Source organism: Bufo gargarizans, chromosome 4 (assembly GCF_014858855.1).
Source record: "Bufo gargarizans isolate SCDJY-AF-19 chromosome 4, ASM1485885v1, whole genome shotgun sequence".
NCBI classification, from domain to species: domain Eukaryota; kingdom Metazoa; phylum Chordata; class Amphibia; order Anura; family Bufonidae; genus Bufo; species Bufo gargarizans.
In genome coordinates, this window is record NC_058083.1 from 401046325 (window position 1) to 401067685 (window position 21361).

General features: G+C 44.7%; 1 protein-coding gene across 5 annotated transcripts in view; it reads right to left on the reverse strand.

The window, feature by feature from the left end:
• GPATCH11 (G-patch domain containing 11) overlaps positions 1–8130 on the reverse strand; it is a 116257-nt gene extending 108127 nt beyond the window's left edge. For 2 of the 5 annotated variants that reach the window (XM_044290117.1, XM_044290115.1), the window contains exons 1-2: positions 7976–8092; positions 7125–7263 (exon numbers count right to left, since the gene is read on the reverse strand). Coding sequence is in view for 2 of the 5 variants with exons in the window: in XM_044290114.1 (XP_044146049.1) it covers positions 7976–8040 (65 nt within the window). In the remaining 3 variants the exon portion in view is untranslated. Of the gene's footprint in view, positions 1–7124; positions 7264–7975 lie in introns of all 5 variants that reach the window. The other 3 variants (XM_044290114.1, XM_044290119.1, XM_044290118.1) reach the window with 2 other exon arrangements.
• Between the last annotated feature and the right edge of the window lie 13231 nt (positions 8131–21361).

Here is a 21361-nt window from a genome sequence, read left to right on the forward strand (position 1 = left end):
TAGAAGAATCCCATAGTCATGTTTAAAGTTTAAGATAACATTCTGAGTTTACACATTTTATAGCCTTAGCTGAATGACAGCAGTTTTTCCAATGGTTTACAGCTTCAGTCTTGAACTATTGACCCTCCATTCCCTTCACTTATACAAGTGTCTCTAGTCCTGCAAAACACATATTTACTTAATCAGTGAGAGGCTAGGTAAACCATGGGCATTGTGTTCCCTGTAACATCAGAACACAACACAATGTAAAGTATATGTATTGCCACTCCTAATTGTGCATTGCGTGCCATATAGTGAAGCATATGAAAAGCATGCTTCTTCACATCACTGAACGCGTTTGTTTTGCGGTTACGTGAGGCACTGCATGCATTGGCCTTTATTCTTACAGTAGAGAAGTCATTAATTATAACTGTTTATGAATTCGGACATTTAAACTTGCTTTTTTTTTTTATTCCAATTTAAATTTAGTAGGAGTCGGAGTCGGTTCATTTTTTGCCGACTCCGACTCCAGGTACCCAAAATTGACTCTGACTCCTCGACTCCAACTCCTCGACTCCACAGCCCTGCGTGTGAAGCAATAAAACTGGTGATAGACTCCTTTAACCCCTTAAGGACTCAGCCATATTTCACCTTAAGGACATTTTTTGCAAATCTGATCAGTGTCACTTTAAGTGCTGATAACTTTAAACCGCTTTGACTTATCCAGGCCATTCTGAGATTGTTTTTTTCATCACATATTATTTACTTCATGACACTGGTAAAATGAAGTTAAAAAAAAATTCATTTTTATTTATAAACAAATACCAAATTTACCCAAAATTTTTAAAAAATTGAAAAATTTCCAGGTTTCAATTTCTCTAATTCTATAATACATAGCAATACCGCCAGAAATAGTTATTACTTTACATTCCCCATATGTCTATTTCATGTTTGGATCAATTTGGGAATGATATTTTATTAAGAAGTTTAGAAGCAAATCTTGAAAATTTTTCTGAAATTTTCAAAAACACAATTTTTAGGGACCAGTTCAGGCCTGAAGTCACTTTGCGAGGCTTACATAATAGAAACCACACAAAAATGACACCAGTCTATAAACTACACCCCTCAAGGTATTCAAAACTGATTTTACAAACTTTGTTAACCCTTTAGGTGCTCCACAAGAATTAATGGAAAATAGAGATACAATTTCAAAATTTCACTTTTTGGGCAGATTTTCCATTTTAATATTTGTTTTCCAGTTACAAAGCAAGGGTTAACAGCCAAACCAAACTCAATATTTATGGCCCTAATTCTGCAGTTTACAGAAACACCCCATATGTGGTCGTAAACTACTGTACGGGCACACGGCAGGGCGCAGAAGGAAAGGAATGCCATACGGTTTTTGGAAGGCAGATTTTGCTAGACTGTTTTTTTTTTTTTACACCATGTCCCATTTGAAGCCCCCCTGATGCAACCCTAGAGTAGAAACCCCATAAAAGTGACCCCATCTAAGGAACTACACCCTCAAGGTATTCAAAACAGATTTTACAAACGTCATTAACCCTTTAGGTGTTCCACAAGAGTTATTGGCAAATGGAGATGAAATTTCAGAATTTCAATTTCTTGGCAAATTTTCCATTTTAATCCATTTTTCCCAGTAACAAAGCAAGGGTTAACAGCCAAACAAAACTCAATATTTATGGACCTGATTCTGTAGTTTACAGAAAAACCCCGTATGTGGTCGTAAACAGCTATACGGGCACACGGCAGGGCGCAGAAGGAAAGGAATGCCATACGGTTTTTGAAAGGCAGATTTTGCTCGACTGTTTTTTTTTTTTACACCATGTCCCATTTGAAGCCCCCCTGATGCACCCCTAGAGTAGAAACTCCCAAAAAGTAGCCCCATTTTAGAAGCTACGGGATAGGGTGGTGTTAAAGATGTGTGAATTCAAGTGCCTCCCACCCCTCTCTTTGTTTCGAGACTGGAGAAGAGAGGGTGGGGGCAAAGAGCTGTGCTGTGGGAAGTGTCCGTTTTCTCATCTTTGTACAGGTGTCCCAAGGGAGGTATATAGACTGTGGAGGAATGCATAAGCCAATCATATGACTTGATGATATATACATATTATTCACTGCCTATAGAGAAGCACCTCCTTGAAGTGTCACATATGACGTATGCAGTATTATTGTTAGAATAGACACCATTAAAAGATGGCGGATATTTAGATGTTTACATTAGTTCACATTCCAAAATGGTACTCAGTGTGCAGATGTTAGTATGTTATCTCTGTTTCTCTCATCTCTTTTTCCTTTTTGACCAATGAAACAATGTTTAAGCCTCAGAGGGGAATGCCCTCTTCTGAAGATGTATATACAGCTTACTCTTTGTAATGAAAGTTAGAGATTGCTTTGACCAGCTTCTGTGTCAGTGTCCAGTCTCTCAACTACGCGTGGATATTAACCCCTTGGGGTACATTGATTTGGAGCACTAGAGTGCATCTCAAATGCTCTAATTTAGGGCTACTTTATCAGTGGCAGTATTGTTGGTACTAGTTTAGGGTACATAAGATTATTTTTTTTTTTTATTCGCTAATTTCGCTTTATTGAACACATAAAGCAAGTAATAATGACAGTCACAGTACAAAATCCACTGCAGATTATACATCAGTGACATCTTTAAAAGTATACATGACATGTGCATTACAATGCAAACAGAAACAGTAAACACCTGTGCTGTATCTGCATATTTATTAGGGTACATAAGATTTTTGGTTCCTCTAATATTACACTTTTTGTGAGGCAAGACAACAAGAAATAGCTGTTTTGGCACAGTTTTTATTTTTTGTTATTTACAACATTCATCTGACAGGTTAGATCATGTGATATTTTTATAGGCCAGGTTGTCACAGATGAGGCGATACCTAATATGTATACTTTTTTATTTATTTATGTAAGTTTTACACAACGATTTCTTTTTTGAAGCAAAAAAATCATGTTTTAGTGTTTCAATTGTCTGAGACCCATACTTTTTTCAGTTTTTGGGCGATTAACTTGGGTAGGGTATGATTTTTGTGGGATGAGATGACGGTTTGATTGGCAATATTTTGGGGTGCATATGACTTTTTGATCGCTTGCTATTACACTTTTTGTGATGTAAGGTGACAAAAAAATGGTTTAATTTAGCACAGTTTTTATTTTTTACGGTGTTCATCTGAGGGGTTAGGTCATGTGATATTTTTATAGAGCCGGTTCTATACGAATGCGGCGATACCAAATATGTATACTTTTTTATTTATTTATGTAAGCTTTACACAATAACAGCTTTTTTTAAAACAAAAAAAAAAATTATGTTTTAGTGTTTCCATATTCTGAGCCATATTATTTTTTTTTGGGTGACTGTCTCAGGTAGGGGCTCATTTTTTGCGGGATGAGGTGATGATTAGATTGGTACTATTTTGGTGGGCAAAAGCCTTTTTGATCGCTTGCTGTTGTACTTTTTGTGATGTAAGGTGACAAAAAAAATTGTTTATTTAGCACAGTTTTTATTTTTTACGGTGTTCATCTGAGGGGTTAGGTCATGTGATATGTTTATAGAGCCGGTCGATACGGATGCGGCGATACCAAATATGTATACTTTTTTCCCCCTATTTTTTACTTTATTTAGGGAAAATGAAGTTTTTGTTTATTTTTACTTGAAACTGAATTTTTTTGGGGGGGGGGGGGGGATACGTTTTTTGTTCAACTTTTTTTTCACTTTATTTTTTGTTCCACTTTGAGACTTGAACTTTTGAGGGTCTAATCCTTTACAATGCATTCCAATACTTCTGTATTGGAATGCATTGGCTGTATGCAGTGTGTATTACTCATACAGCTCCCGGCCTGTCAGATCCAGGGGGCTGGATCTCAGTCACGTCACAGGAAGGCATCGCGCTGCCTTCCATGCCATCGGGTCCCCCCCTACAGCCCCATGGCACCACCACCGCCGCGGCCGCACCAGGTAAAAGCCGCAAACCGCAGGTCAGAATTGACCCCCCCCCCCCCCCCCGCATTTAGCCAAGGTGCCTGCTCAATGATTTGAGCAGGCACCGGGTTCCGATCACCGCCCGCCAGTACGTCATGGGACCCAGGAACCATGCCGTACCATGCAGCTTTTTTATTGATAGGCCAGTATTCAGACTTGAGAGGCTTCAATGCAAGGACAGCTACACATACACAGAAAATGAAAATCAGAGATCATATAGGACATGATAATCTCTTTCTAAGGGCTCATGCACACAGCCTTTGTTTGGATGTTCCATGCATTGGGGGCTACAATTTACGGTCCCCAATGAACCGGCACTATCCGTGCGGAAACTTGAATGGGTCCATGATCCATCCACAATGCACAAAAGATAGAATACTGCTTCCATGAGGTTCTGTGCCTCTGACCTTCTGGATTGCAGACCCAATCAAGTGAATGGGCCCGCATCCGTGATGCTGAGTGCATGCGGCCGATGCCCGTGTATTGCTGACCTGCTGTTTGCAGGCCGCAATACGGGCATGGCCGGGCAACGGCTGTGTGCATGAGCCCTAACAAACCTAGAAGCAGCCCTGTACCTCACATGGATCCAGAGATCTCCACATGCATTGCTGTGCTAGATTTATATCTAGCTCAAGCAGAGTGTCTTTTCTGCTGGAGCTCAGGGTAGGCGTGTCTCAGCCCTCCCTATCACAGCTCAGGGTAGGCGTGTCTCAGCCCTCCCTATCACAGCTCAGGGTAGGCGTGTCTCAGCCCTCCCTATCACAGCTCAGGGTAGGCGTGTCTCAGCCCTCCCTATCACAGCTCAGGGTAGGCGTGTCTCAGCCCTCCCTATCACAGCTCAGGGTAGGCGTGTCTCAGCCCTCCCTATCACAGCTCAGGGTAGGCGTGTCTCAGCCCTCCCTATCACAGCTCAGGGTAGGCGTGTCTCAGCTCTCCCTATCACAGCTCAGGGTAGGCGTGTCAGCTCTCCCTATCACAGCAGCTCAGGGGGGCATGCCTCAGCTCTCCCTAGGGTAGGTGTGTCTCGGCTCTCCCTATCACAGCAGCTCGGGGGGGCGTGTCTCGGCTCTCCCTATCACAGCAGCTCAGGGGGGGCGTGCCTCGGCTCTCCCTAGGGTAGGCGTGCCTCGGCTCTCCCTATCACAGCAGCTCAGGGGGGGCGTGCCTCGGCTCTCCCTATCACAGCAGCTCAGGGGGGGCGTGCCTCGGCTCTCCCTATCACAGCAGCTCAGGGGGGGCGTGCCTCAGCTCTCCCTATCACAGCAGCTCAGGGGGGGCGTGCCTCAGCTCTCCCTATCACAGCAGCTCAGGGGGGGCGTGCCTCAGCTCTCCCTATCACAGCAGCTCAGGGGGGGCGTGCCTCGGCTCTCCCTATCACAGCAGCTCAGGGGGGGGCGTGCCTCGGCTCTCCCTATCACAGCAGCTCAGGGGGGGCGTGCCTCGGCTCTCCCTATCACAGCAGCTCAGGGGGGGCGTGCCTCGGCTCTCCCTATCACAGCAGCTATGGGGGGGCGTGCCTCGGCTCTCCCTATCACAGCAGCTATGGGGGGGCGTGCCTCGGCTCTCCCTATCACAGCAGCTCAGGGGGGGCGTGCCTCGGCTCTCCCTATCACAGCAGCTCAGGGGGGGCGTGCCTCGGCTCTCCCTATCACAGCAGCTCAGGGGGGGCGTGCCTCGGCTCTCCCTATCACAGCAGCTCAGGGGGGGCGTGCCTCGGCTCTCCCTATCACAGCAGCTCAGGGGGGGCGTGCCTCGGCTCTCCCTATCACAGCAGCTCAGGGGGGGCGTGCCTCGGCTCTCCCTATCACAGCAGCTCAGGGGGGGCGTGCCTCGGCTCTCCTCCCTATCACAGCAGCTCAGGGGGGGCGTGCCTCGGCTCTCCCTATCACAGCAGCTCAGGGGGGGCGTGCCTCGGCTCTCCCTATCACAGCAGCTCAGGGGGGGCGTGCCTCGGCTCTCCCTATCACAGCAGCTCAGGGGGGGCGTGCCTCGGCTCTCCCTATCACAGCAGCTCAGGGGGGGGGCGTGCCTCGGCTCTCCCTATCACAGCTCAGGGGGGGCGTGCCTCGGCTCTCCCTATCACAGCTCAGGGGGGGCGTGCCTCGGCTCTCCCTATCACAGCTCAGGGTGTGTGTCTCAGCTCTCCCCATCACAGCTCAGGAGGCAGTTGAAAGATGAAACTGAGCATGTGCGGCCTTCTCAGTGGGCGGGACAAAATAAGAAATAAGAGGAAAAAAAACAGCAGGTGGCGCTATACAGATACATTTTGTTGAATAACTCAGTGGCTGTACTAAATTCTTAATTACATGCAATTACAAAAGTGTTCAGATCCAGGTGCTGGTTTAAAAACCGTAGAATATTTTTCGTGGGACAACCCCTTTAATTACACGTACTTCTTGCAAACTAAAAAAAAACACTTATCGGATATTCCGCATTTTAAAAATAGAAATGTTTCAGGGGTCCCCCACATTTTGCTTTAGTAAATGATGGTGATTTGTCCTATTTTATAGTCCCGGGTCTTGAATATGCTGATTATAGGGGGTGATCACAGAAGGAAGCTTTCAGACATGACAACAGCTATACAACGAGACATTTTATGTAATGTATTTCAATGGTGTCGCAGTGGGACATGCTGCTGACTTTTTTGCGACTGTCGTGTCCCATTGCGACACCATTGAAATACACTTCATGAACTGTCAAGTGACACGTCGTCGCGTAGCCCTAACCTAAACCAGAGAGACCTTATGGATGTTGACAGCTGATATACCAGGTCCTACACTACTACTGATGTACTGCTTTCCAGATGAAGTGATGGTTACGTTTTTACCCCGCCACGATCCCTCCCTCGAAAAACTTCCAACTGCTGAATACAGTGAAAATATTGTCACGCTGGAATTTAAAAAGTTGCAAAACCGGCTCTTGTGGCTTTTTTTAAATGCCAAAAACAGGTGTTGCGTCGTTGGTAAATGACCCCCACTATGTCAAGTGATTTAGTAACGAACGACCATTGGTTAATTGCAGCTATATATTGATTCCCTGTGTTTTGTATGGTTTTCTGCTATGGGTAAGGGTCACTATTGTCAGACGCGAAACGCAGAGGGGTTCACATGTCCATGATGTTACCTACGGTAAAGTCTCTACGGTCTTTTATGGGATGCCAGAGTTTTTCCGTTGATTTCAGTGCGCGCTGTATCAATCCACAAAGTGTGCACTCATTGCAGAATATAGGCCGCAGGTCTGAGCAGAACGTGTTCCACGCGTTTCACCTGTAATATGCGTAGAAATTAGTGTTGAGCGAACTTGTGTTTTAAGTTCGGCGTCTAAAGTTCGGCTTATCGTAGTATCCCGTTACGGATTCTAAATTCCGTTATGCTCCATGGTAGCGGAATCCATAACAGGATTCTTCGATTACCCGAACCCAAACTATAGACGCAAACTTAAAACACAAGTTCGCTCTACACTAGTAGAAATCCATAAATCAGTCTCGTTAGAAACGGCAAATAGAAGACACAGCCAGGCGGTGACTGAGCCGCCGTAATCACAGGGTCACAGACATTTATCAGTGAACTGCCTTCATTTGGGTACAGCGACATGTGCAGCGCGACATTTCATATACTGTATTTCAATGGTGTCGCAATGCAACGTGCTGTCACGCCACAGTTACAAAAAACAACAACTATTTTTGCAACTGCTGTGTTGCAGTCACAGCATGTCGCATTATGACACATGTTGCCGCGCGCCCGTACCCTTAGAGGGGTAGTCCAGGCTTATAAAAGAAAGTTTGCTCATGTTCTCTAGGAACAGCGCCTCTCCAGGGGATGTTTGGTATTGCAACATTTAAAACAAATGTCATGATGCCAGAACCCTGCACCACAAGCCCCCACTATTAACCTATTCAGGTAAGGACCTGCAGTTCTAGTAATGTGGCCCCTAAGCAGAAACAACATAGACAAAGCACAGACACGGCAAACTGCTTACATGGAGCTGATGAAGGCATCCGACATGTAATCTTCCTCCTCCTCTTCCACCTCGATATTACTCATTATGAATGCCACAGAGCAAAAAGTCTGAACCGTCCACCAGAAGTAACCCGGGAACTAACTAGAGCTGCACACGGTGCTCGCCGCGGATCTCCTTCCGACCGGAAGTGCCTCTCATGTCCGCCATATTTACTATTGGCACGGTAGTCTCTACGTTGATTGCACGGGTAATAGATGCCGGTGACAGCTCCATCTAATAAATTACAGAATACCCGTCTATAGTCACTTCCGTTACTGACATTATCTTGCAAATTGATGTGTCTTACATCAAGAAGACTAGTAAATAAAAGGGAACTGTGCAGTCACGTTGGAGCAAGTAAACGTGCACTGTTGCAATGCTGAGACACGACAGACTGTGTGAGGCAGTTTTCTGCCATGTTTCTTGGTGACCCTTTCAGCTGGGTACACACCTGGTGAACACTGACTGCAGTGCCCAGCATCAGAAATCTGGTGTCTTAGCCCTCTGCATCCATGGTCAGTGTAATTCTCTTAAAGGGGTTGTCCAGCTACAGATATTGATGACCTATCCTCAGGAACCTCCAGAACCCACACTAATCATTTTTTTTTCGGACAGCCGCGCGCCGCACACTATACAGGGAACAGGAAGGAAACCGTCTGCTTCCAGCTACTTACATTTCATGTCCAGCTCTGCCGCAGCCTGAAACAGCTGATAGTTGGGGGGTTTTGGGTGTCTGTTCCTGAGGATAGGTCATCAATATCTGTAGCTGGAACACCCCTTTAGGGCTCATGCACACAAATGTATTTTCTTTACGCATCAGTTTTTTTTTGTGTGGACCGTATGCAAAACCATTCACTTCAATGGGTCCGCAAAAACAATGGAAGGTACTCTGTGTGCATTACATTTCCATATTTCCTTCCGCAAAAAAGTTGTGCATGTCCTATTATCCGGAAATCACGGTCCAAGGCCCCATTAAAGTGAATGGGTCCTCAAAAGATACAGAACTCACACTGAACACATCCGTATGTCATCCGTATTTTGCGGATCCATACTGTAGAAATGCTATGCCCAGCCCATATTGCTCACGTGTTTGGTGATAATTTACTGTTTCCGATCCGCAAAAAACGGATCGCATACGGATATGTTTTGTGGAATAACGTAACAGAAGAGGACTTAAATCAGAGAAAGAAAAAAACTCAGATACGGAGCAACGGATCCGTGAAAAACAGACTGCAAAACAACGGTCGTGTGCATGAGCCCTTAGGGTACTTTCACACTAGCGTTATTCTTTTACAGCATTGAGTTCCGTCCTAGGGGCTCAATACCGGAAAATAACTGATTAGTTTTATCCTAATGCATTCTGAATTGAGAGTAATCCGTTCAGGATGCAGCAGGATGTCTTCAGTTCAGTCATTCTGCCTTTTCAGGATGGAGATAATACCTCAGCATGCTTTTCCCATTGACATGCATTAATGCCAGATCTGGCCCCGAGTGTTTCGGCAAAACGGATCAGACCGCAAAAAAATTTGAAAAAATAAATAAATGCCTGATCCGTTTTTTTCCGGATGACACCGGAGAGACGGATCCGGCATTTCAATGCATTTGTCAAACGGATCAGGATCCTGATCAGTCTGACAAATGCCATCAGTTTGCATACGTTTTGATGGATCCTGCAGGCAGTTCCAGCGATGGAACTGCCTGCCGGAATCCTCCGCTGGAAGTATGAAAGTAGCCTAAGACAAACAAGCTACAGTGTAACCAGACTGCAGAGCTGGGACACAATGTGTCAGATCATGAAAATAGCTAAATATGCCCCATGTGATAAAATGACAGGTATTGCTGGTCAGTCCTGTTCACTTGAATGAAATTGCATATCCACTGCAGCCCATAGTGAAGACTGGTGATATGTCTGGAAAAAGCAAACCAACCAAGTCTATAAGGCCTCATGCACACGACCGTTGTTTGGGTCCGCATCCAAACCGCCATTTTGGCGGCTCGGATGCGGACCCATTCACTTCAATGGGGCCGCAAAAGATGCAGACAGCACACCATGTGCTGTCCGCATCCGTGGCTCCGTTCCGCTGCCCCGCTAAAAAAATATACCATGTCCTATTCATGTCCACGCCTTGGGGACAAGAATAGGCATTTATATTGCCGGCGCCCGTTCCTTTCCACAAATTGCGGAAGGTAACACGGGTGGCTTCCGTTTTTTGCGGATCCGTGGTTTGCAGACCGCAAAAAACGGAACGGTCATGTGCATGAGGCCTAAGGGTTAGGCTACTTTTACACTTGTGTTGTTTTCCGGTATTCAGATTCAGGCCGTTTTGGGGGATGGGACCTGTGTCTCTCAAATGCCAAATTCTCATGCCCATACTCTCCCCTTCTCCAGGAGCCCACTAATTTCCACCCCTACTTCTTAGACTATCTAGGCTCCTTACTTGGGGCCTAACTCCCCCAGGTTTAGCCCTTTCTTCCTCTCCACTTATGGAAGCAGGGACATAGGGTTCAAATTAATTAATTAATTAAAATTTTAGCCTTGGAGCAGTCCTGTTCTGGACAGGCTCCCTGTTGTCCACCTTCCCTGTCATGAGTTTGTGCACTTCCCCTTTTAGTGGCTTCACTACCCTATCTGGTGTTGGAAGAGTTAATTCCCTTTCCAGTGTGTGTCTGTGTGGGTGTGGCTACTTGGGCTATTTAGCTTCTGCTGAGACCTGAAGCTGAGGGATACTCCAGCCTTGTTTGTGAGCTGGAGTCATCCTCCTGGTCTCTTTTACCATCCTCTTTCAGTGAGGGCCATCCTTGTGGTCATAAAAGTTTATGTATGATGCTATGAAGATGTTTCTATGGTCTTTGTGTTTATTGCAGCTATGGTTTCATGGGTTCCTGTGTGATGTATGGTGTGTGCTGTGTCCGTTTGTGTTGTGGACAGCAGCACTTGTACATGGGTTCCATGCTGTGTGTCTGTGGCAGGTAGGTGTGGAAGTGGTTTCACTCACCTGCCATATCCATAGGCTGTGGATGTTCCCCTTTCCTTGCCGCTTGGCCAGGTTAGACTCCTCTTCGTCCGTGTCTAGGAGGAACAGGTCGTCTTACCCTGCTCCTAGTCCAGGGCTACCCTGAGGGCTAGTAGGGACCCTAGGTTACGGAGTATGAGCCCTCCTACCATCAGGGTTGGCTCATACAGCTAGGAGTCAGGGTCAGAATTAGGGACGTATTAGGAGGTGACCTGCTGCCTGATTTCTGTCCTGGCCTAACAGCGACCATTATCTTCTGTCATCGCACGGCTGAGGGTTTCCCCCATCCTCAGCCGTGACACCTTTCATATGCAGAGTAACTGCACTACCACTGGATTACGTACATCCTGTCACATTACCCTCCTTCCATAAGTGAGTACTTGCACAACCACTGGATATGGTACATCCTCTTGCATTGCACCCTTTCACAGGTGGAGTAATTGCACTACTACTACTAGATACCGTATGTCCCGTTGCATTACCCTCCTTCTACGGTGGAGTTTTTGCCCCATCACTGGATACAGTACATCCTATTACAGTACCCCCCTTCCACAGTTGGAGTAGTTACTCTAACTTGGGATACCATATATCCAGTCGCGTTACCCCCCTTTTGCAGGGGGAGGTATTGCACTACCATTGGTGTATGTCCATCCTTACCCCCCTTCCACAGGTGGTGTAATTGCGCTACTAGTGGATCCCCTACATCTGGTCACATTACCTTCCTTTCAACAAGGGGAGTACCATTGGATATATAATATCCTGTCACGTTAGCCCCCTTCTCCAGGTGGAGAAATTGCACTAATATTGTCTACTGGGACACCTCCCTATTTCTTTGTTGCATTACCCCCCCTTCCACAGATGGACTATTTGCAAGAAATTGTACCTACTATTGCCTTTACCCCTCAACAGGTGGAATATGGACACTACCACTGGATACTGTGACTACTATCACACTATCCCTTTAGTAAGGTAGTCCCTTTGTGTGTCGGTGTTGAGTGCCTCTGTGGCGACCTCTGCCTTCTCAGGTTCTGACCCCATCACATAATTTTCCTCGTGCCCTGAGTCCCTGTGAGGCAATCACACTACTGTGTTAGTTATTGTTACTACTGTTGTTGTTATTCCCACCTTCAACAGGTGGAGCATCTGCACAGGATGCCAGCTTCCTTTCTTAAATGGAGTATTGATTTGCACTGGCTCTAGATACCGTGGCTACTACTGTATGGCCTCCTTCTCAGGTGCAGTATTTGTGCTAGCCCTAGATACTGTGGCTACTACTGTATGGCCTCCTTCTCAGGTGCAGTATTTGTGCTAGCCCTAGATACCGTGGCTACGACTGTATGGCCTTCTTCTCAGGTGCAGTATTTGTGCTAGCCCTAGATACCGTGGCTACTACTGTATGGCCTCCTTCTCAGGTGCAGTATTTGTGCTAGCCCTAGATACCGTGGCTACGACTGTATGGCCTTCTTCTCAGGTGCAGTATTTGTGCTAGCCCTAGATACATTGGCTACTACTGTATGGCCTCCTTCTCAGGTGCAGTATTTGTGCTAGCCCTAGATACCGTGATTGATATGGTATTGCCTCCTTCTCAGGTGGAATATTTGCTCTAACATTAGATGCCATGGCTACTACTGGATGACCCCTTTCTCAGGTGGCATATGGACTCACCTTGAAAATGGTGACAGCAACCACGTTCTTCCTTCTCACATGTCGCATTGCCACTGGGTAATGGATATGTAGCTTCTACCATATTACCTATTACTCCATGGGAGTCTCGGCCCTGACATTGCGTGCAGTAGCTGCTACACACTCCCTGTTCTATGGCTGGTCCGAGGTGTTGGACTTGTCTCTACATTCCCTTCTCCCACAGGTGAAAACTTTTGCTCATGTTCGGCTAGCAATGGGTGCTGTGGCTCCCACAGATTTTGTGTTTATGCTAGCTCTAGTCCAATCGCTCCTAATGGCACTGATCAACTGCATTTCTTCCCTCATCAGTACAGGTATTTGCAATAACTTTAAATCAGAGGTGCACAACCTATTTTGGTCTGAGGGCCGCGTTGTCGCATTGTTCTGCCTCCCGGGGCCACAAAAAATTTTTTTTAGCTGCTTCAACTGTAAAAGTTTCCTTCATGAAAACTATAACTTGTTTTGCATTATTAAAATTTTGTATACGTTGATGCATTCCTATAGCATTACCACACAGGAGGCCTGATTATGTAAAAGCACACAGATGGAGCAGTTGATTATGAACTGTTCCTTCCCAATAACTGCCTGCTCATCAGTTGAGGCGAAGAGCTTCGTTTACATTGCTACTACCATCTCTCATCCTCACACAGATTCATTGTTTCTAGACAGCAGAGCTTTGTTCACAGATTTAATGTGCTGCATGACAGATCAATTCACCCAATCGGCACTGGCAGCACACTTACATAGGCCGATTATCATTCACAGTAACATTCGTATCTGATAACCTACAATCCCGCCATTGCATTGCCAATTAATTCATACTAAAATTTTCATGCACCACTGCATGTTTTGAATGGCACAGAGGCCTACTAAAAAGATAGACCGCAATAGCCATGAAAAATCTGAGAAAATTCCTCATAACAGGATTGGGAGTACAAATATATGCTGTGTTATGCAGTGTATTTCTGTATCCTGCTCACAATAAACAGAACAAGGTTTACATACCAGTAACAGTTAAATAATATATACAGCACAGTACAGTACTACAAAAAAGTGAATTAGAGATTAGTAAAAATCAACTTTAGGACTAGAAATATAAAATCTACTGGGTGTTGATTTCAGCTAATTTTTAGTTAAGAAACTCTAATAAAACAAAATTGAACATTAACATTCAATGTTGAACAAAAATGTCTGAGATACATTTTTAAAGGGTATTTTTCCCTGCAGAGAACTTCTACAAAATGCTGTGTTTCAAAAACATTTCCCAGTTGAAATAAAATGCGCGTCCTTTATTCAAAAATTTCCGTAGACTTTCAGCCAGTTTATGCAGCTGATATTTTTTCTACTAAAACACAGCAATGCAAGAAAAAAAACAAAAAACGACAAAAATACAACAAAAACTGTGTGAAGCCAGCCTCGGTGAAAAAACAAGGCTGTGTGAATTAACAAATTAAAACTATAGTTGACAAAGGCTCTGGATGGGTCAAAATGCACTCCATGTAACAACCAATGTTGTGATAAAAGCATATTAAAGAAAGCGAGGGCCAGGATTATCTGCTCTCAAAAGACTGGCAATGCATCCATTCCATGTGCACCACCACAAGCCCGAGTTCCAACAGGATCTTTTTCTCATGATGACATCCATAACAAGGTGGTCAGTAGTTTGTCCGTGAAGGATCCGTGTTTGGTCCGTGGCTTCTGTCCTCCATGTGTCATCCGTAGTCCACGTTCATTGTAGGCTGAAAATTAGTTTCCAGAACATCTCCTACTAGTGGTCTGTGAAGACCGCTGACAGAACATGGATGCCATTCATGGTCAGTGGTTTTCATAGATCCATGGACCGGTGGGTAAACTACTCATGTGTAAACATTAAAGTCAGTGGGTAAGTGTGCTGTCCATGGAGAACACAAACAGCACATGTGTGTAATTCACTGATGTGTGAAAGAGGAGTTAGTGTGATTTCTGGGGTTGCTTATTTTTCACAAATTTTTGGAGGTTAGATCTCAGCTCAGTTGCGTCTAGTTGCAGAATTGACTGAAGATTCTCATTAGTACGTCTGCTCAGTGGCGTACCGCCAATAGAGGCAGGGTACGCCACTGCTATGGGGCCCGCGGCACCGGGGGGCCCGGAGTGCTCGGAAGGCCCCGCCCCCTGCAACTGCGCTCACTGCAGGGCCGGCTCAGAGGCGGTTTGCACACTTATAATTGTCTCCCAGCGCCGCCGATAATACACGCCCCCCCCCCCCCGTCTGACTTCTCATTGACTCACTGTGCGCTCCCTAGGACCCAGCCGCGCTCTCTCGGCTCGTGCGTCTGCTGCGCCTGCACTGCTTCACATACTGGGCCAATCAGCATTAGCAGTGTGTTAAGATCCTGCTGCTGATTGGCCCAGCCAGTGCAGGCAGCAGGCGCGCACCCAGCATGGAAGAACTTTAGAGTGAGTTGTGCTGCCCGGCCGCGACAGACGCCAGTGCCACCCAAAACCATCATCTCACAGCCAGTCCGGACCTGTGCCACTGCCAGCCGTCGTCCACACAGTAGGACTATCTTTACAACCGGGATCATTAATGAAAAAAATGTCTGTAGTGTACTAATAACAGTCTGTACTAATAACAGTCTCCTCGCACTGGCGTAACTAGAAATGACTGGGCAGTGGGCCCCACAGTAAATTTTTGAACGGGCCCCCCCCAGCTGTTTGGCACCTCTGACCGGCAGAGACACTTGACTTCTTCCCTAATACAGTCCAAATTCTAATTATCGTCCAAAAGACAAGTCATGGAAATATATGTATACTGTGTAGTATGATATTTTGACAGTAAAGGTAAGAATAAAGGTCTTCTGGTTAGTACAGTATACTTTCTATATTTCCATGACTTGTCTATTGGACGATAATTGGACTGTATTAGGGAAGTCAAGTGTCTCTGCTGGTCAGAGGTGGCGGACAGCTGGGAGGGGGGCAATTCCAAAATTTCCTGTGGGGCCCAGTCATTTCTAATTACGCTAGTGCTAATAGAGACTGTATAAAACGTTCCAGTTCCAGAACTTCATGTATAGGACTTTCTGAGGGCAGCAGCAAGCAGAGTTCCTGTGGGGGTGGGCGGTACTGTAGGCTCATAGAGGACTCAGAAATGTGCCCCCCCCCCTCGCCCCCCCATGAACTCTGCTTGCTGTTAAAGGGAACCTGTCACCTCAAAAACACAAATAAAACCGCCAGCATTAGTCGTCCCCAGTCTGTTCATAATTAGAGATGAGCAAATTTCATATTTTAAAATTCGTTCACGCTTCGTTTGGTGGTAAATAGTGAATTGCATTATGGATTCCGTTACCATGGACCATAATGCAATTCCATGATGGAATGCATAACTGAATGCCTTTATAGGCATTCCATTATTCATTCTGTCATAATAGAAGTCTAGGGCCTGCATAACGGATCCGTCCGGTTTGCGTTATGCTGGAGTCCTCAGTAGGTCATGTATACATTTCTTTATTGGCAAATGGGGGTGTGGCAGGGGAGGAGCCAGGGCAGGAGGTGGGATGGGCCAAGGTAGTGGGCGGGGTTAAGGGGCCCAATTCAGATTCTTGCTATGGGGCCCAATGATTTCTATGTACGCCCCTGCGTCTGCTCCTAAATTTTGATTTGCTAATGTTCATAATAGAAAATGCCTGCTCGCACGAGTATGTTGACCCAAACAGGCAGGCATAAATAGCTGCTCTTTCACACAATTTTGGATATTCATCTCCTGGCACACATTTATAGAAGTTAAGTAAATCCCCTTTCTTAAACTTGTTTTGTAGACTGTCACATGACTGAAGATCAATAAGTTCCAGTTGGAATTCTAGGGGTGCTTCATCAGGAATAACAAAAATGGACATACTCAGACATGTTTGCGCCACTGACAAATCTTTGTCTGCATGCTGGGAAATGCACAAGATTGCCATTTTAAATGTGAGATTGGAACAATTTTAGCTTGGATTGGAATGCAAAGATATAGTTACTAAGATTACTATTTCAGTGCATTCAGATGTTGTGTGATATCTACCAAGAAAGCAAGGTCACACAGCCACTTGTCATCTTGTAGTTCTTCAACTATTTTATCCTTCCGAACAAGAAATCATTTTATTTCTTCTAACAATAATAAAAAAAAAACGTTGCAAGCTTTTCCCCCGGCTCATCCACCTTACTTCTGTATAAAAATACAGGTCCTGCTATTCAGCATCAATCTCTTCTAGAAAAGATTTAAACTGCCGATGGTTAAGTCCTCGCGATTTTATGAAGTTGACAACGCTGACAACTTTCCTTACATTTTCAAATCCAAGCTCTTTTCCACACAGGGATTGTTGGTGGATGATGCAATGAAACTGAATCAGCTGGTGCTTGTGCTCTCCAAGGTGTTGCCTTAACAGAGAAACCATACCACTTTTGAAGCCTATCATGGCTGGAGCTCCATCAGTAACAATTCCAACTAGCTTACTCAAATCTAGATCCATCTTGGCACATAATTTCAATATACCACTTAACAAATCACTTCCCTTTGTTTGCCCTTAAAATGAGATCATTCCAAGTAATCCCTCAAAAATATGAAAATCTGTGGTCACCCCCCCGAATAAAAACCAGTAGTTGAGCAGTGGAACTGATAAAGGTTGACTCATCTGCCGCCAGAGAAAAGAAAATACATTTTTTTTGCCTTTTCTTCTGTATGTCCTGAACATCTGCGGCCATGTCAGCAATCCTGCGTTGAACAGTCATACGAATGAGGGTAATAGATTTTAAAAAAAAATTAACAGACTCTGGGCATAGTTTCTGTGAAGAAACAATTAAGCACTTTTTTTTTACAAAGTCACCATCTGTGAATGGTCTAGAAGACTTTGCAATCAATTCTGATATTTCATAACTAACTTCCATAGCCATTTGACTTTCTTTAGATATCTTGGTTTGCCATCATAGTCTGCTGTACAGTTAGGCTGCGCTTTAAAGATAAGATCTTTTGTTCGCGCAATTCTCCCTTAAATTGCTCAAAATTGGAATGTTTGGTTTCGTAGTGCCGCTTACCATTGAATTCCTTCGGCACTGCAACTACACTTTTTGCAAATTAAGCAAACTAGCTTTCCTCTTTCTTCAATAAAGAAGAATTTTTCTGTTTAGGTCTCATTAAATTTCCTGTTCTCATCTGCAAATTTTCTCCTCTTCGCACCACCTGCAGCATCCATTTTAGGTATGTGCAGCAAAGACCCTTAGCTGTCTCAGATCTGTGAAAAACATATCACATATAGGTTGTTGAACAGGAAAATTTAAAATGTAACTTATTTATTTATTTATTTTTTGTAATGTATCGGGGCAGTGATATTGACCATTTTTGTAATATACTTTAATTACTGAAATTGTACATGTCTATTAGAAAAATAGCTCTAAAGTGGCCTATTTTGAGCCTTAGCAACGCTCCTCTGTCTTCTGTTTATATAACAGTGGAGACTCACTCAACGCTGACTGTGTTATCTAAACAGAAGACAGAGGAGTGTTGCTAAGACTGAGAAAGGGCCACTTTAGAGCAATATTTCTCATATAAATGTACAATTTCTGTAATTAAAGTATATTACAAAAATGGTCAGTATCACTGCCCCAATAAATTACAAAAATAAAATGACAGTTACATTTTAAACTTTTAGATAAGTTTTAACTGTGCACTAAAAATGACACGATAACCTTTTCTTTTTATAATTAATCTTTATTGTTGTCTCAAATTCCATACATCTTCAACAATCACTTAATTGCAGCATACATACAAACATATATATATAACTTTACATAATGCCCACCCTCCTTCCCCAGCTGCTCCCCCCCCCCCCCCCTGCACCGGGCATCCCCTCATCTAATTTTTTTAACCATTTCTGCCATAATTCAGCAAATCTATATATTTTTTTGTAGATACTAAGTGAAATTCTTCTCTGACAAGCGAGACCCTAGTCAGGTTCTCCCATTCCCTGGCCGCAGGTACCACACCGTCTCCCCAATGCCCAATAATACACCTCCTAGCATAGAATAGGAGTTTAGAGGCTATGGCAACGATGTTTAAAATTATCTATCTTATCCACTACCCCTAGAATACATATTTCAAACTTCCTAGGGATGCTAAACCCATGATATGCCTTTATTCTTTCATTTACCTTCCGCCAGAAGTGTTGGATCTTTATACATGTCCACAGTAAGTGCACATCATCCACCCCTATCTGGCTACATTTTTTGCAGCTAAATTCTTTGGATTTATAGTATTTCATAAGGCTCTTGGGGGAGTAATATAATCGATATAGTATATTAAATTGGGTAATCCTATGAGAAAAGTTTTTTGAGACCCCAATGCTTGTATCACCCTCTCCCAGAACTGATAACCTTAATAGCCTACTTTTGCACATCTCAATACCGGAGGAAAACACTACAGTTTTGTCCACATTCCTTGTTAATGGGGACAAAACTGAATTGAAGGGATTTGAGTGCACCAGAATGCATTCCGTTCTGTTTCATTGTGTTCCCATGACGCACACAAAAGTGCAGCAAGCAGCGTTTTTGAGTTTGTCTTGGGATGCGGCACAAGAGGGATGCAAGTCAACGGGGACGGATCTGTTTTCTCAGAGACAATAGAAAACTGATCCGTCCCCCATTTACTTTCAATGGAGTTCATGACAGATCCGTCTTAGCTATTTTTAAGATAATACAACCGGATCCATTCATAACAGATGCAGACGGTTGTATTATCATGACAAAAGTGTTTTTACTGATCCATGACGGATTCAGCAAAAATGCTGGTGTAAAAAGTATCCTTATTTGGGTCAGTACAATCTTGGCGATACCAAATTTAGAGCATATTTTCTGCTTTATAAGATGCACTTTTTTCACCCAACTTGTCAGTGAAATCTATGTGCATGTTATAAAGCGAATACTAGTGAGTGCTTCATTATGGAAGAGTTCACTAGTATGCAGGAGTCGCGGGGAGCAGTCAGTGAAGCGCTGTACTTGTACTCCTCCTTAGTCTCTTTTGGGCTGCGCTGCTATGTCCTGACTGCGTACATCGCCAGAAAGTAGTGTGCGCGCTATGACCTGAGGCTGCATGCGGCGTGAGCCCAGAAAAGATCAGGGAGTGTGACTGCAGGAGAGATCGCTGGACCTGGGAGAGTAGCAGCGGAGCAGGAGAGGTAAGTGAATTTATTTATTTTATTTCTGATGGGCCTCTGATCGGAGGTCTGATGTGGTATGGGGGTCTGAGCTGAGGTCTGACATGGGGGTCTTTGATATACAGGTCTGATCTGCAGTCTAATAAAAAAAAAATATATCTTTTTTTTCTTTTTTTCCTCTTCTAAAACCTGTAAAATCTTATACTGGCAGTGCTTGGTATTGCAGCTCAGCCTCATTGATTTGAATGGGGCCGAGACGCTACTAATCCATGCAACTGATGTACAGTGATGTCACATTACCTAGGAAGAGACTTAAAGGTGCTTAAAGGGGTATTCCCATTACATACAATGCCATTATCTGATAGGTGTGGGTCCCACCTCTGGGACCCTCCCCTACAACAAGAACGGAGCGGGAAAAGCTATGGCTAGAGGACCCCAGATTTCCCAGGGTCCGTCCACCACCAAGTGCTGCTCTCCGCTGCTCCCATAGAAGTGAATGGGAGCGTACAGCGCACGCGCGGCCCCTGTTCCAATTCATTTCTATGGGGCAGACGGAAATAGCCGAGCCAGTGCTCAGCTATTCTTAGTGGCCCCATAGAAATGAATGGAAGGCGGCTGCACATGCACAGTGCGCCCTCCGTTCATTTACCCGCTCAGTTCTCATTGTAGTTTCAGAGGTGGGACCCTCACCTATCAGACAATGGGACATATCCTAGCAATATGCCCCCATTGTCTGAGATGGCAAAACCCCTTTAAATGCCTTTTCTAACAGCTGATAGGTGGGGGTCTGTGGTGTCGCACCCCTACAGATCTGATACTGATGACCCATCCTGAGGATAATTCATTAATATCTTTTCCTGGATAGCCCCTTTAAAGGGAACCTGTCACCGGGATTTTGTGTATAGAGCTGAGGACATGGGTTGCTAGATGGCCGCTAGCACATCCGCAATACCCAGTTCCCATAGCTCTGTGTGCTTTTATTGTGTAGAAAAACTGCTTTGATAGATATGCAAATTACCCTGAGATGAGTCCTGTCCCTGACTCATCTCACCTACAGGACTCATCTCAGGTTAATTTGCATATCTATCAAAGCAGTTTTTCTACACAATAAAAGCACACAGAGCTATGGGAACTGGGTATTGCGGATGTGCTAGCGGCCATCTAGCAACCCATGTCCTCAGCTCTATACACAAAATCCCGGTGACAGGTTCCCTTTAAGTACCGGCCCATTTTCATTTTTTTCTCACCACTTTTCAATAGCCATAACTTACATTTCCATTCATATGTACAGTGTACACATATTTCCATGACTTGTCTATTGGACAATAATTGGAATTTGGACTGTATTATGGAAGAAGCCAAGTGTCTCTAATGGTCAGAGGTGCCAGACAGCTGGGGGGTGTCCCAGAAATCATCCTCATTCCGGATTGGCCCAGACGGTCGGGGCATGATGATCTTGTGGCCCTCCTCTCCCAAGGTTCGTTATTTTACCCGCATCCAGACAC